The sequence below is a fragment of the Agelaius tricolor genome, unplaced genomic scaffold, assembly GCF_023055355.1.
Source record: "Agelaius tricolor isolate 1412-34295 unplaced genomic scaffold, bAgeTri1.0.p SCAF_65, whole genome shotgun sequence".
In the NCBI taxonomy this organism is placed as follows: Eukaryota; Metazoa; Chordata; class Aves; order Passeriformes; family Icteridae; genus Agelaius; species Agelaius tricolor.
Window position 1 is genome coordinate 1,747,737 of NW_027269325.1, and position 12,686 is coordinate 1,760,422.

At 51.7% G+C, this 12,686-nt stretch overlaps 1 protein-coding gene across 1 annotated transcript; it reads right to left on the reverse strand.

Annotated features, from left to right (window-relative positions):
• Positions 1 to 1,173: 1,173 nt before the first annotated feature.
• Positions 1,174 to 8,026, reverse strand: LOC139605355 (serine/threonine-protein kinase PAK 3-like). Its single transcript, XM_071456695.1, has 13 exons — positions 7,948 to 8,026; positions 6,968 to 7,005; positions 6,402 to 6,528; positions 6,332 to 6,343; positions 5,303 to 5,437; positions 4,558 to 4,621; positions 3,878 to 3,926; positions 3,455 to 3,567; positions 3,078 to 3,195; positions 2,225 to 2,324; positions 1,747 to 1,943; positions 1,513 to 1,650; positions 1,174 to 1,275 (listed from the first exon to the last, which is right to left on the reverse strand). The coding sequence occupies exons 1-13, from the start codon at positions 8,024 to 8,026 to the stop codon at positions 1,174 to 1,176; spliced, it is 1,272 nt and encodes a 423-aa protein (XP_071312796.1).
• Between the last annotated feature and the right edge of the window lie 4,660 nt (positions 8,027 to 12,686).

Sequence of the window (12,686 nt, forward strand, 5' to 3'; positions counted from 1 at the left end):
GGGCTCCTGCATCAAATTGCTCCTTGACAGGTGCGGTATGCTGTGTGTGTGTGTGCCCAAGAGCTGGCAAGAGCAGGCTGGCCCAGATGTGGGAAAAGGCCAAGGAGGCAGCAGAGTGGCAATGGGGCTGTGCAGGAGGCCCTGGTGGTTGCACACAGCCGTGGGGGATCAGGCTGGCCCAGATGGTCCCTGGGGCTCTGGGCTGAAAAGGGGGGAAAAGAGAAGCAGGGAGGAAGGGCCAGCTGCCGCTATGAGAATGCCATTCCATCCCATAGGTGACATAGTGAGAGGAGGCTGGGAACAAAATGGTCATTCCCGCTGATCACCCTGACATCTTCACGACAAGAGGCCCAGAAAGGAGTGCACATCTGCCTCCTGGTGTTGTCCCGAATGGGAGCTCATTACCTGGCGTTCATTACCCGCAAGTCTGGCAGCTTCCCGCGGGCATTCCACGCTTCAGGCAAGCAAAGCTGCTTACCTCACTATGTTCTTTGGGCCTCTGAAGGGGACCGTCCACTTAGCTACAGCCTGGCAAGGAAGGGAGTCTTACAACACTCTGGATATTTTAGACTTTTATTCTCACTCGGGCTGAAACAAAGTATCCCCTCGCTACTTCTCCATCTTCATCCTTCTGTCCTGCAGGTGGTCTGTTCAGGCTGACAGCTTGGAGCGCCTGCAGGCTCCAGTTCGGCTGCAGCCCAGCTTTTCCTCTCACAGCTTAATTCTTCTTATGACAATTCTTTCATTTCTACTTCAAAGATACCTCAGAGCTTCCTTAAATTAACAACACTCTATTCTAAGCTAAACAATCCTCTATTATCTAAGCTATCTACGTTCCATAGCCCTTAAATGTTGATCCCTATATCTCCTAATTCTTTTAAACTTTCATCTCTTTGAGAAAGAAAAAACAACAGAGCTTTAAATTGAACCTAGCACACACCTAACCAAACCTAATCTAACCAAACCTAATCTAACCAAACCTAACCTAACCTTACCTTACCTTACCTTACCTAACCTAACCAAACACCTAAACTGAGCAAATACGAAAAAAAAAAATCATATTTCCTATCTATGGCACAGCTCCTCTTAATACCCGGAGGATGGCTGGAGCTCTGCCCAAAGATGACACATCCCCTTTTCCCTCCTCTCGGCTGGCGGGGCATAAGGGCCTCCTCAGGCGCAGGTGTCTCCTCTCCAGTCTTCCTGCACTTGCTTGGCTGAGGTGATCAGAGCAGCCAGGCTGGAGGCAGGATCGCCGGAGGTAACAAAGGGATGCTGCCCAGAGGAAAAAGAACAAAGAAAGGAACTCTTACTTTCCAGGATCCCATCCTCACGGGCTCAAGCAGGATTCCCTGGCTACCAGGAAGACACACAAAGAGCACCGAGGGCAGCATGTCCCCCTGCGCCTTCCTGTGCTGGCAGCTGCCTGCGCCACGTGGCCCACACTCCTCCTCATGCCTTCATGCAGGTGTCCTCAGCTGACAGGGCTTTTTGCCCCTTTGCTTTTCTTACCTGCAGGAGTTCCTGGGCAGACCAGCGCCTGTCCTCGTCTGCCTGCAGGCAGCAGCGGAGGAAGTCGCGCAGGAGAGCCGAGTGGTGCCTGGGGTTCTGCAGTTTTGGGGGCCCGTTCCTTTCTATCAGTTCAAAAACCTACAGCACATGGATGCAAGAGGACACTGCACCTGCTCCTTTGCTAGCCACATCAGCTCTCTCCACACAGAGCCCTCTTGCTAAGCTGCACCTTACCCTGAGACGGGCTTCCCGCTCGTAAGGAGCTTCCCCTTCCACCATTTCCAGCCCCATGATGCCCAGGGACCAGATGTCCACTTTGGGGCCGTAGGCTTCTCCTCTCACCACCTCCGGTGCCATCCAGCTGGGAGTGCCGACGCTGGAGCTGCGCTTGCTGCGCTCAGGGCTGAGCTGAGCACAGAGGCCAAAGTCACCTGAGGCCAAAAACAAAGCCTGTCAAAGCCAGCTCCCACTGGCAAAGCGGCCAAAACCATTGCCCACTCCAAGCCTGACCAGGCCATGCTGAATCGAGCTGAAAAAGCAGCTGAGCTCTCCTTCCACGTGCCTGGAGCCAGGCAAAGAAGGCATCGGCCACTTCCACAACACCCTCACCATTCACGCACTGGCCAAGCGGCGCTTCTGCCCAAGTGGCAGTCACCCAAATGCAAGCGCACGGCAGGTGCTGCAAATGCTGCAGCCCAGCAGGGATACCCACCCAACTTGACAGATCCATCCATGCCCACAAGGACGTTGTTGCTTTTGATGTCTCTGTGGATGACTTGGCGGGAATGAAGGAAATGCAGTCCTTGCAGGCACTGAGAGAGAAAAAGGAGGGAGGGAAAGTTAACGTACAGGATGGGATTTCATCCCACCAGAAAGGAAAGAGCTCAACGGGATTGACGGCTTTCTCAGGGAATTGTGAGCGAGGGCACAGCATCATGGTGCTGTCACGAAGAAGACCTTGCTGCTTCAACACTCTTGGAAGTTTTTTTCTCGATTCCAAGCGAAGGCATCCGGGCTCCCAAAAGTTCCGCCGGCCTTGGGTAGGAAGCGCGTCACCTTTGGCTGGGAGGCGGCACGGCAAAGATTTTTGGGGAAGCCTAGTGGCAGCAGAGGAGGAAGCAGCACCTTAGAGCTGTTCCAGAATCCGTCGCCATGCGGGCTGCAATGCTATCCTTTGCAGCTGAGGACGGCTCTTTGGCCTTAGCTGGAAATTCTGCCGCCTGCATGCTGCCTTCCCATGGCAAGGAATGTAGGACAGACAGACAGGCTCCAGGCTAACATTCCCAGGCAAAGCTAAGAAGAGGAAGCAAGTGAACCCAAGCGAGTGAGGCAGCACCAGCGCCAGAGGACACACAGGATGGAAGAGTGCAAGAACAGAGCCTGAGGAGTGCGGGGACAGCGGCAGGCAGTTCACTTCCCATGCTCGCTCTTCTCCTGTGTGTGGTGACAGCAGCAGCAGCAGCAGCAAAAGAAAGGTGAGAGCAAGAAATCCCGGCTGTCCTTAACCTCCAGCTGGCAAGTAGCATCCTGGGCAGGCTTGGGGAAGCACAAGCGGGATCCCTCACCTCCCGACAGACAGCGCCTATCTGTCCTTCCTCTGGGTACACTGCACTGAGCACATCAAACAAGGTGCCGCCGTCCATGAACTCCATGGCCAGCCAGAGCTCCGCATCCACCAGGTAGCTGAAAGAAGAAAACCACGGCATGGAGAGACAGCAATGGGCACAGCCTCAGTCAGCTGAGGGCCCGAGCCAGGTTTTTGCAACTGCTCTCCAAGCTACGTGTGCCACACGAGATTCATGATCACCAGCTCCACCTCCTGCCACGCTCTGGAGACCAGCAGAGAAATCACCAGCAGCTCCCTTCTCTGCCAGTGATCAAAGGGCATCGTCTCTTCGGGCTTGCACTAGCTAAAGCTGCATTGACAGGAGAATACGCCAACCTGTCTAAGTAGGTAACGATATTGGGAATCCTGTTGTCCCTCATGGCCAGGATTTCATTGGCAGCCAGCTCCTCGGACATCTCCTCCTCAAGTGACATGATCTTGATTGCCACCTGAAATGACATTGGCCACCGTTTACCTTGAGAAGACGCCCCCTGCTCGAGATGACAAGCAGCACGGAGCGAGTGCTGCTGCAATGAGGCAGCGGGCTGGGCCAAAGGGCCTTGTCACTAGACAGCAGAGCTTAGCACAAGCACCAAAGGCCATCCCAAATGCATTCTGCCCTCTGAGCCTAGAGTGTACTTCAGAGGAACAGCCTCTGCTGCAGACATGGAGCTGCCACCCAAACCTCCAGGCAGGGCTCACAGCAGCGGGGAAAGCGCTCCAGAGCTGCAAAATGGCATGGAGCTGTTGGCACTTTACCTGTTGTCCGCTGCTGGTGTCAAGGGCTTTATAAACAGCTCCAAAGCCCCTGGAAAGACAAAAGCAGCAGAAAGAGCCCTTTATCCCTTGGCACTGAAATCAAGCCTAGGCAGCAGATCTCCCCAGGCTGCCTGCACGCCTTCCTTAGAAAAGGCCTGGCTGCGGCGTCTCTTCGGCCAACAGCACGTCGGCCCGTGAGCCCTCTGCCCTGCGGGGCAGCCTGTCCAAGGGAACACTAAGGTGCAGCATGAAGACCAAGGGCCGCTGGAAATCTCCAAGGCGCACGCCCAGCCAGGTCATTTCCAAACCTAAGGGGAACAGTCCTCCTTGTGCGGGTGTGCATGCATGTGTGTGTCAAAAGAGTGAGAACAATGAGAGTCAGAAGACTGTCCTTGAGAATCTGACATTTCTTGAATGGCAAGGTGCTCTTTCAGGCCAGAAAGATGCAGGGGCAGAGGGCTTCCCAGCTCCTGCTCCTCCTTGCTGCAAGCAAGACAATGCCAGCATCAAGTTTTCTTTGATGAGGCCTTCGGATTGCTCTGCCCCAGCAGTCCAGGCAGGCGACAGGAGGTAAAGCCAGAGCCTGACCATGATTGGAGCTTGCCTGACTTCACGCTTGATATTGCACCAGCCAAAGACCTGGCCCACGCTTTTGTAAAAGGAGCTGAGGCCACGCTTACCCTCGTCCCAGTTCTTCAAATGCCGTGTATTTGCTCATTGGCTGGCCCGGACTCACAATGCTCCCTGAAAGACAAAAGCAGCGCAGGGCGCTCACTCGCACACAGAGACGCCGCTCCCCACACCCTCCCAAAGGCAGCCCCGCTGCCGGCAGCTCTGGGCCCTTTGCGGTCCCCTGGCTTCCAGCTGCTGAGACCAGCAAGTGGGAGGGCCATCTTCTCCACCTTTCATCAGGTGGCCTTTCCAAGAAGGCCTTGATTTCTTTCAAGCGCAGCATCCCATGCCATAAGCCAAAATGATGAGACCTTAAGAAGAGGGCCCTAAGAGGTCACCAAGGGCCTTTGCAGCCTCTGCAGTCACAGCCACCATCACTGGCAGGTCCACTGCCAGGGCCGCAAAGTGTCTGAGCCAGAGGAGGTGTAAGAACGGGAGCCCGAAAACAGCTGGGGCCAGAGAGCTCCCTGGGGCCTAGTCACTTGCTAGGTGCCAGCCTTCTGCTCAAGCAGAAACAATCTCTGCTTTTGTCTTTGGCACACAAGGCAGCCCAGGCAGAGCCAAGCCAGGCCCAGCCGCCCTCACAGGCAGCAGGAAGTCCCTGAGCGCTGCCGCGCTGCCTCAAAGCACAACAACAGCTTCTGCCGAGAGGCCTAAGCGCCTCTGAGAGCGAGGGGCAACTTCTGGCACAGCCTACACCCAGACACGCACACAACACACTGCTCTGGCAGACAAGAAATGCAGCCGACTTACTCAGTGTCTTCCGGCCCTGCTCCTGCCTCATCTCGGGCTGCTGGGCTGCGCTGCTGCAGGAAGTGCCAGCAGCGGGGGGCGAGCTGGCTGCTGCAGGCCACGCTGGTCCAGCGGCACCAGGTTGAATTGCAGAGCCTGTGTTGAGCTGGGACCAGAAAGGATTGCCCGTCAGAAGGGTGCCTGGCACACATGCCCCGCCGAGTGCACGGCCAAAGCAAGGCCTTGGGAAGGTGCTGTCAGCCACCGCCAGGCCTCTCCAGCTGGGGCCTTTCCCATGTCCCCTTCTCAAAGGCAACTTTGGCAAAAGCCCAAAGGCTACTTGGATCCAGCCCCTCAGGGCCACCTCCATGCTCCATGTTTTCAGCTTTTCTGCAAGACACTGGCAACAAGGGATCCATGGGGCTGCCAAGATCCAGAAAGGCATCAGAGCAGTTCCCCAGAGCCTTGTTGCTTTCCTCCTCCTGTCTTTCCCTGGGCAATGAAATCAGCCCGCAACTGGCATGCAGTGGTCTGCTCAGAAGCCCGCAGCATGGCCCTTCTCTGATCCTTTTCACGCATTGCCCCTGTCCATGGCAGCCTTTAGGGAGCGGCCCTTCGGAGACGCCTTCCTGCCCTGCCCAGACCCACGCGCCCTTCACAATGTAGGGCTGCCAAGGATTCTCCTCTGCAAAGGCTGCTCTGAGCGGCTGGAAGTGAAGCACAGCCTGAAGCTAATTAGTCCACGGAGAGGGCAGGTCCCTTCCAGGGGCCAGTGTCTGCCAGGTCCCCTGCAAGGCCGGCAACTGCGTCTTTGGGCCGCTCCGTCCGCTGACCACAGGCAGCCTGCACTGACAATGGGCACACCAGGCTGACTGCTACACTGAGTATCATTGAATGCTGCCTCCTGTCTGATGCCAAGAGACATTCTCGGGCCCTCTCAGCATTCCAGCTCATATGCCAAACTTCAGACCCCATTGGCCAGGGCTCCCTGGCTTGCCTGAAGCAGCACTAGGTCCCGGCAGGCACACAGCCGCCAGCATCTTCAGCCACGAGCAACAAGGGCTGCTCCAAAACTGGAAGCCTGGCCCTGCACCAAAGGCAGTGCCAAGCTCACTGCCACTTACCGGCTCTGCAAGCTCAGGCTGTGCAGGGAGAGCAGCTGGAGGCTTGATGCTCCTTTGCTCCTCTTCAGCCTCTTCCTCAATGCCAGAGGCAGCCAGAGGAGCTGCTGACCCTGCTGTTAAGGCCTGCAGACAGACAGAAGTGAGAGAGATGGGCAAAAGGCAATCCCTCAGGAGCTGCTTTCGGTTGAGCTGGGAAAGGACCCAGAAGAAGGGGAAATGGTAGACTTTGATACAAGTGGGACTCTGAGTCATGAAAAGCCCAGGAAGTTGGCTGAAGGAGGTGCTACTCCCATCTTGCTGTGCATTTGAGCTTCCCTGCTGCCTAGAAGCAGCAAGATGCCTTGCAGCTGTCCCATTTGCCTTTCATCTCTTGAAAGGCTCTTCCCTGCAAAATCAGCAAACAGCCAGTGCTCCCTTTGCTACTGCTGATGCCACGGGGCACTTGGCCTTTCTTTCAGCCTCCCACACTGGCACTCCACACTGGACTGCAAGAGGCCAAGCTGGCAGAATTGCCGCCCCATTGTCACACGCCAGCAACGTCCCAGCTTCCTTTGCCACTCACCAAAGGCCAGGCTTGCCTCCATCCGCGTGTCAGGTGACCTGCAGCGAGCAAGGGAAAAGGAACCAGAGGCCCTTAGAAAAGTGCCTGTGCTGGCCACTCCCACAGCACAAGGCAGTCCCAACACAGAGCATTTCCCTTTCCCAACAGGCCTCCAGGAGCAACAGCTCTTTCCCACAGCAGGCAAGAGAACAACAAGGACGCTAGAGTAGGCTCTGTCTACATTTGGGCCTCTTTTGCCAAGAGAGAAATAGAAACATGCTGCTGGAAATGCCCCTTGCTCTTCAACACTCTGAGCTTCCCTCGTGCCCAACAGCTCAAGCAGCATTTTCCTCTTCTCTTTCCTGCATTTTAGATGTAGATTCTTTTAAATGGCATGCCCTAATTCCCATGCCTTGGCTGAAGATGGTAGCCCAGCAGAGCTTCCCCAAAGGGCCCCTTCCCTGTGGCAGCTCCCTGCTGAAGCAGCCCAGGAACAGCTGCTGGGCTCAGCAGCAAACCCTCCCTGCACTGGACTTTGTGCTGCAGAGCCAAGGCAATCGCAGTCTTGGCACACCATCAAAGGGTCAAGTCACGCAGCCAAGGCCTCTAAGGGGCAATGTTGTAGCGAAAGGCGCTTTCCTTCGCTCCTGGAGAGAGCCACTGAGTTGCTAGCAGTACTTCTGAGCATCTCCCCTCCGAGTCTGCAATCAGCAGCTTGTCTTGCTTGAAGCAGCAAGCGCAGGAAATGACAGACTCCAGTGCCGCGCACTCTCTCGGGGAGGGAAGGCAACCGCTGCAGGTTGCAGGGCAAATACTCTGCACCCGCCCCCCAGTACACAGATGCCCCCTTTTTAGCTGATGCTGCTGGCAGGACATTGACCAAAGCGGTGGCATCTTCATGGCCATTTTGTTCCCAAATAAACCCGGTCACTGCTGCGGCATGAAGAGCAGAGTCAAGCAAAAGCCGGGTGATGCCAGCCCCAGGAGAAACCTTTACTTACGAGTCAGCTGGGTCAGGTAGTAGCCAGAATAGACAACAGAAAAGACCGTGCAAACCGCGGCACAGACCTGCCCGATCATTTTGGCAGCGCTGTGCGGGTTTGCACACTGGATGCCAGCCAAGGCAAAGCCCAGACTCCTCTCGGGGTGCAGGCCGTCTGCTGAGAACTCCTTGAGCACAAGGATCCTCCTGCAGGGAGCCAGCAGAAGAGCCGCTCTGGACAAGCAGGCCTTGCGTGCACCGGGGCAACGCTGTGCTGACAGCACCGTGACGTGGCACCGCTCCCTTGACCTCACAATAGCAGCTGTTCTATGGCTTCCTTGTGCCCAGCAAGGCAACCTTCTGTACAGCTGATGCGAAAGAAAAGCCTGGGAAGTTCTCCTCACTCATAAAGCAGCAGAAAATGTCCTCCCAGTCCATAAGGCAGTGCTCAAGGCATCCCAGGGGAACTCAGAAAATGGGCCAACCCAAGCGGCATCCAAGGAATCCAAGCAAACGCGCCTTTTGGTCCCAAAAGCTTTGACTGAAAGCAAAAGTCTGCTTCTTCTAGGTGGCATGCTAGCTGGTTCTGAAAAGTCTCACTTCTTCAATGCCATTTAGGGGGGAAAAGAAGCAAAGATAATAAATTTCCAGGAGTATTTTAGGCTGCAGTCACTTCTCAAGCACGTGGGTGCGTGCTGACCTATGGAGGGCCTTGACAGCTGGCCTGCAAGCAAAGCTGAGTTCATAGAAGACATCCCAATTGATGGGTTTTCAGTGTATCCATAGCAAGGAAGAAGACAAGGCCGTCAGCATGGAAACCAGTTAGAAAAGAGAGATGAAATTTTCGTAAGCTAGACTAGTGCCTAAGTAGATGTGTATACTTGCCTTATAAATTTCTGTAAAACTTTTGCCAATTCTATTGACGTTAATTGCTTTGCACCAATGGATATAAGAAGTTCTTGTGGTGTAGTCAGTGACTTAAGATCACGCTTGGTTAAGAGTGTATAAGCTGGAGATCACGCAGAATAAAGAAAACTTTTTTCTTCTTGGACCCTGATCACGTGTGTATGCCACGTCCGGCCTAATGGTGACAGTTGCCCATCTCTGGGTCAAGAGACAAGTATTGTCTGACAGGTAGCTTGTCAACAAACTGAGAAAGAATGGAGTACCTGGGCATGCAGATTTCTGAAGGGAGGAAAGAAAAGTGTTGACAAGAATAAGCCTGAGTTTTAAACGCCTGAAAGAGTCAAAAATAACACGTTGTGGGATATTGTAGCAGATGTTCCACAGAGTTAAAACCAACCACAACTCATTAGTATCTGGACTTCCTTGCCCACTATGCTTAGAAATGTTGCTTGAAGGCACTTTGTATCTAAAAAATCCAGTTCCTGTAGATGACTGTAGATGTAGATCAAAATCCTACCAAAAACTCCGTGTCAAAACCAGCAAGAGTGAGACTTTTGTCCTTGGCAGTAGCTTCCAGGTGCTCCTGTGTCGCAGACATCTTTCATGAAAAATCCTTTCTTAGGATTTTTCCTTGTGAGAAGCTGCAGTTTCAGCAACCCAAAGTAAACAATGGTTATCTGCTGCTGTGGAATGCAACAGGCAGTCCTGTGATTGGTCTCCTGTGGATCTTTGGATTTCCTGACCACTCATTGCAGAGCTGGCTCTTGCTGTGTCTGAGACACAGATCTTTGTTATTCATTCTTTTCTATTCTTAGCTTAGCTAGCTTCTGAAGAAACCTTTTCCTTTGTATTGTTTTTTAGTATAGTCTTGATGTAACATATATCATAAAATAATAAATCAAGCCTTCTGATCATGGAGTCAACATTCTCGTCTCTTCTTCATCCTGAAAACCCTTGTGACCACGGTCACAGTCTATGTCCACGGAATCTTCTTTCCAAATTGTGCATTCCAAGTTAAGCCAGATCCTTTAGGCAAATGAATCCTCTCACATGCAGTGACATGCAGTGACATGTCACATGCACATAAACTCCATGCAGTTCATGTGCTTATGCACATGGCTAAATACCCCAATAAATCAGATATCAGGATCTGTCAATGCCTTTTTTTAATCTCTCCCTCAAAGTTTCCATATACTGTCTGTAAAAAGCTACTTCATTTCAGCCAGATCTAGAAACCACTGGATAGAGCTAATCAAAGATTCTGACTAAAGGGCAGAATGCAGTTTCACCAACTTCTTGTATCAGATGATTGTTATTTACCTCTGAATCTTAAAAAAATCTTGTCAGAAAAATATTCAAATTTTTTTTCTTAATTTGACTCATTGCTTTATGTCATCCACCAATGACATTTTAATAGGAAAACAATAAACCAGGATTTAGCGCTACATGATATATAAAAATAATAAACAGATTTCATTATTTAATAAATAAATAAATATGATCTATCACATTACGTGATTTAACCATAGGTTATTTTTTCTCTATACTGCATAGGAATAATCAGTATTCATCTTTTTCTTATCTACATAGGCCTGTGTAGGTTTGCACCAAACCAGTTTAATTATGTTTAGGCAAATTGCTGTATTTGGACTGGCAGAGAAATTCTGCCATTTGAACATTGGTTTCCATCTAGATTGCAATGAGAGTTTAAAAGAGAGAAAGAAAATCCAGAGAAATATTTTATAGAGATGTCAATGCAATTTTTTAATGCTGAGAAGTTCCAGTATGGAACAGCCATTTGCTAGAGGATTTTAGAAAAAATGGCTTTCCTACTTTGGGAAGGAAGAAAGGAACTGACACCAGTTCCCATATACTTGATCGTGTGTTTGTCACAGATTAGATTTTGCAGCATCTACAAAATGGATTAACTGCCTGAATCCAAGTATCTTTCTCAGCAGAAGGAATTGGGGCAATAACATTACAGAAGGGCCCTCCAGCCCAACAGTCCTCACACAATGCATTTTACATAGGAAAAGGTCCACACTGGCTGTCCTTGCGCAGCTGGAAGGAGCAGTCAGCACAACTGCAAATGTGTGAAATCCACAAATGCTGAATGAAAATAATCAACGGGGGCAATCAGCTGGTCAAACCCTGAGTTGGAAAACACAGCTCTCAGAACAAAACCAAATTGGTGTTTGGAACAGGCAGGGACTGTGCAGCACATCCTGGGGAGCAGAATGTGTGCCTGAGAGTTGCCTGTTCCTGGGTGTTTCCAGGACCAACACACCAATGTGCACTAACAGCAACACAGTGGAGAGCGCCAGCCCCAGGGCAGCAGAATGGAGCTGGCCCTGAATGCACGGGTGTGCAGTCACCTGTGTGTCTGGGGAGAGGCTGCCCGGCTGCCGCAGCAGGAGCTGCTCCCGCTGCCCGGGGCTGCTCCGGCCCCGCAGGAGCTCTCGGAGCCCCGAGCGGAGCACACGGCATCGAGCCCGAGCTGCTGAGCTCCCATCCCTGCTCCTGACGCTCCGGGACGGGCTCGGATCCGCGGGCCGGAAAGAGCTGAGCAGGTGAGACACCGCTTGGATCCGCGCTTGGGGCACTCGGGACCGCAGGAAAAGTGTCACCGGCAGCTGTCATTTGTTTGGCCATTTGTGTGGTGAGGAACGCATTTGTGTCTGAGCTCAGCCTTATTTGCCTGTGCCATGTCTGGGAGCACAAAAACTATTTTTCATGAAGGTAAGAACCTGGTTTGATCGTTATCTTATGTGCACATGATGCTAAATGTAAACACTCCCTATTTTACATACCAGAGGCCTGCCTTAAAGAACCTATGGCTTTGCAGATATTATTTCCATAATTTTATATCTTTCAGAGGAAGCAGCACAGTTCATCTGAACTAAGTCCTTCCTTACACTTCAGAGAAAAAACAGGTCGTGTGAGAGCTCTGCTAGCTGGGAATGAATGAATGGAAGAATTTTAGGACACTGCTATGGAAAGTGCAGACGTTCAACCATGAATTAATTTAGGGAAAAGAGCTAGTAGGTATGCTCATTTATGAAGGTAAGTACCAAAATCTGAATTTTTCCTGTATTATATTGAGCCCCCAATATGTTTTGTAATTGCACTTTTCTCTGTATTTTTTCATGCAGATGTCACTGGCAGTGACATGCTCTGTGCTAAGTGCTGGATTGGATGGTTGGCTGGGGAGATGCCTTTAGTTTTATGGCATACAGGGGTCTAGGGAGGGTGTGTGGGTGTCCCTGTGCCCTGGCACCAGCTGAAGTGCAGGAGCACTTCCAGGGCTGCCTCCAGGCACGATGAGCTGGAGTTAAAGCTGTGCCTTCTGCTGAGCAGCTGATACCACCTCTGACCATGAACAGCTGGGCCTGATATCATAAATAGAGTTTTCTTCCTTTCTTACTAAGAGCCAGAGTCTGATAAAATGGGTTCTTCATCCTGCTGTCATCAGTGAAGACAGGGTTCATTTCCAGAAATTTCCCGCTTTCTCTGCTTTGTACCTGCCAGCTACATCAGCCATAATGTCCTGCTGCTCAGCTTCCTTGAGAGAAGCTGGCATTTCTTTGGAAAAGGGCTCTTCACTAACAGCTGGACTCACAAGTGGCTCATTGATGTCCCTCTAATTCCCAAGTTGTTTCCCATTTACAGTTGCCTTTTAGGGATAGACCCTGATGCTCCTCTGATTTCTGTGGGATCCTCTTTGCCTACCACTTTCAGGAATGAGCTAGAAGAGGCAAATCAAGGTTCAAGGGAAGGACTTGTGTTTCCTACTTCATCCTGGGTCATTTAATTTGAAAAGTTTTAGACTTGGATTTTCCACAGTGAATTGTC

Bases quoted from the DNA above. Each gene is read 5' to 3' on its own strand.
- LOC139605355 (XM_071456695.1), bottom strand. From the start codon at position 8,026: ATGATCGGGCAGGTCTGTGCCGCGGTTTGCACGGTCTTTTCTGTTGTC. The intron at 7,006-7,947 runs GTAAGTAAAGGT...TGCTCGCTGCAG, and splicing joins CTACCTGACCCAGCTGACTC to GTCACCTGACACGCGGATGG. The intron at 6,529-6,967 runs GTGAGTGGCAAA...GTCTGTCTGCAG, and splicing joins GGAGGCAAGCCTGGCCTTTG to GCCTTAACAGCAGGGTCAGC.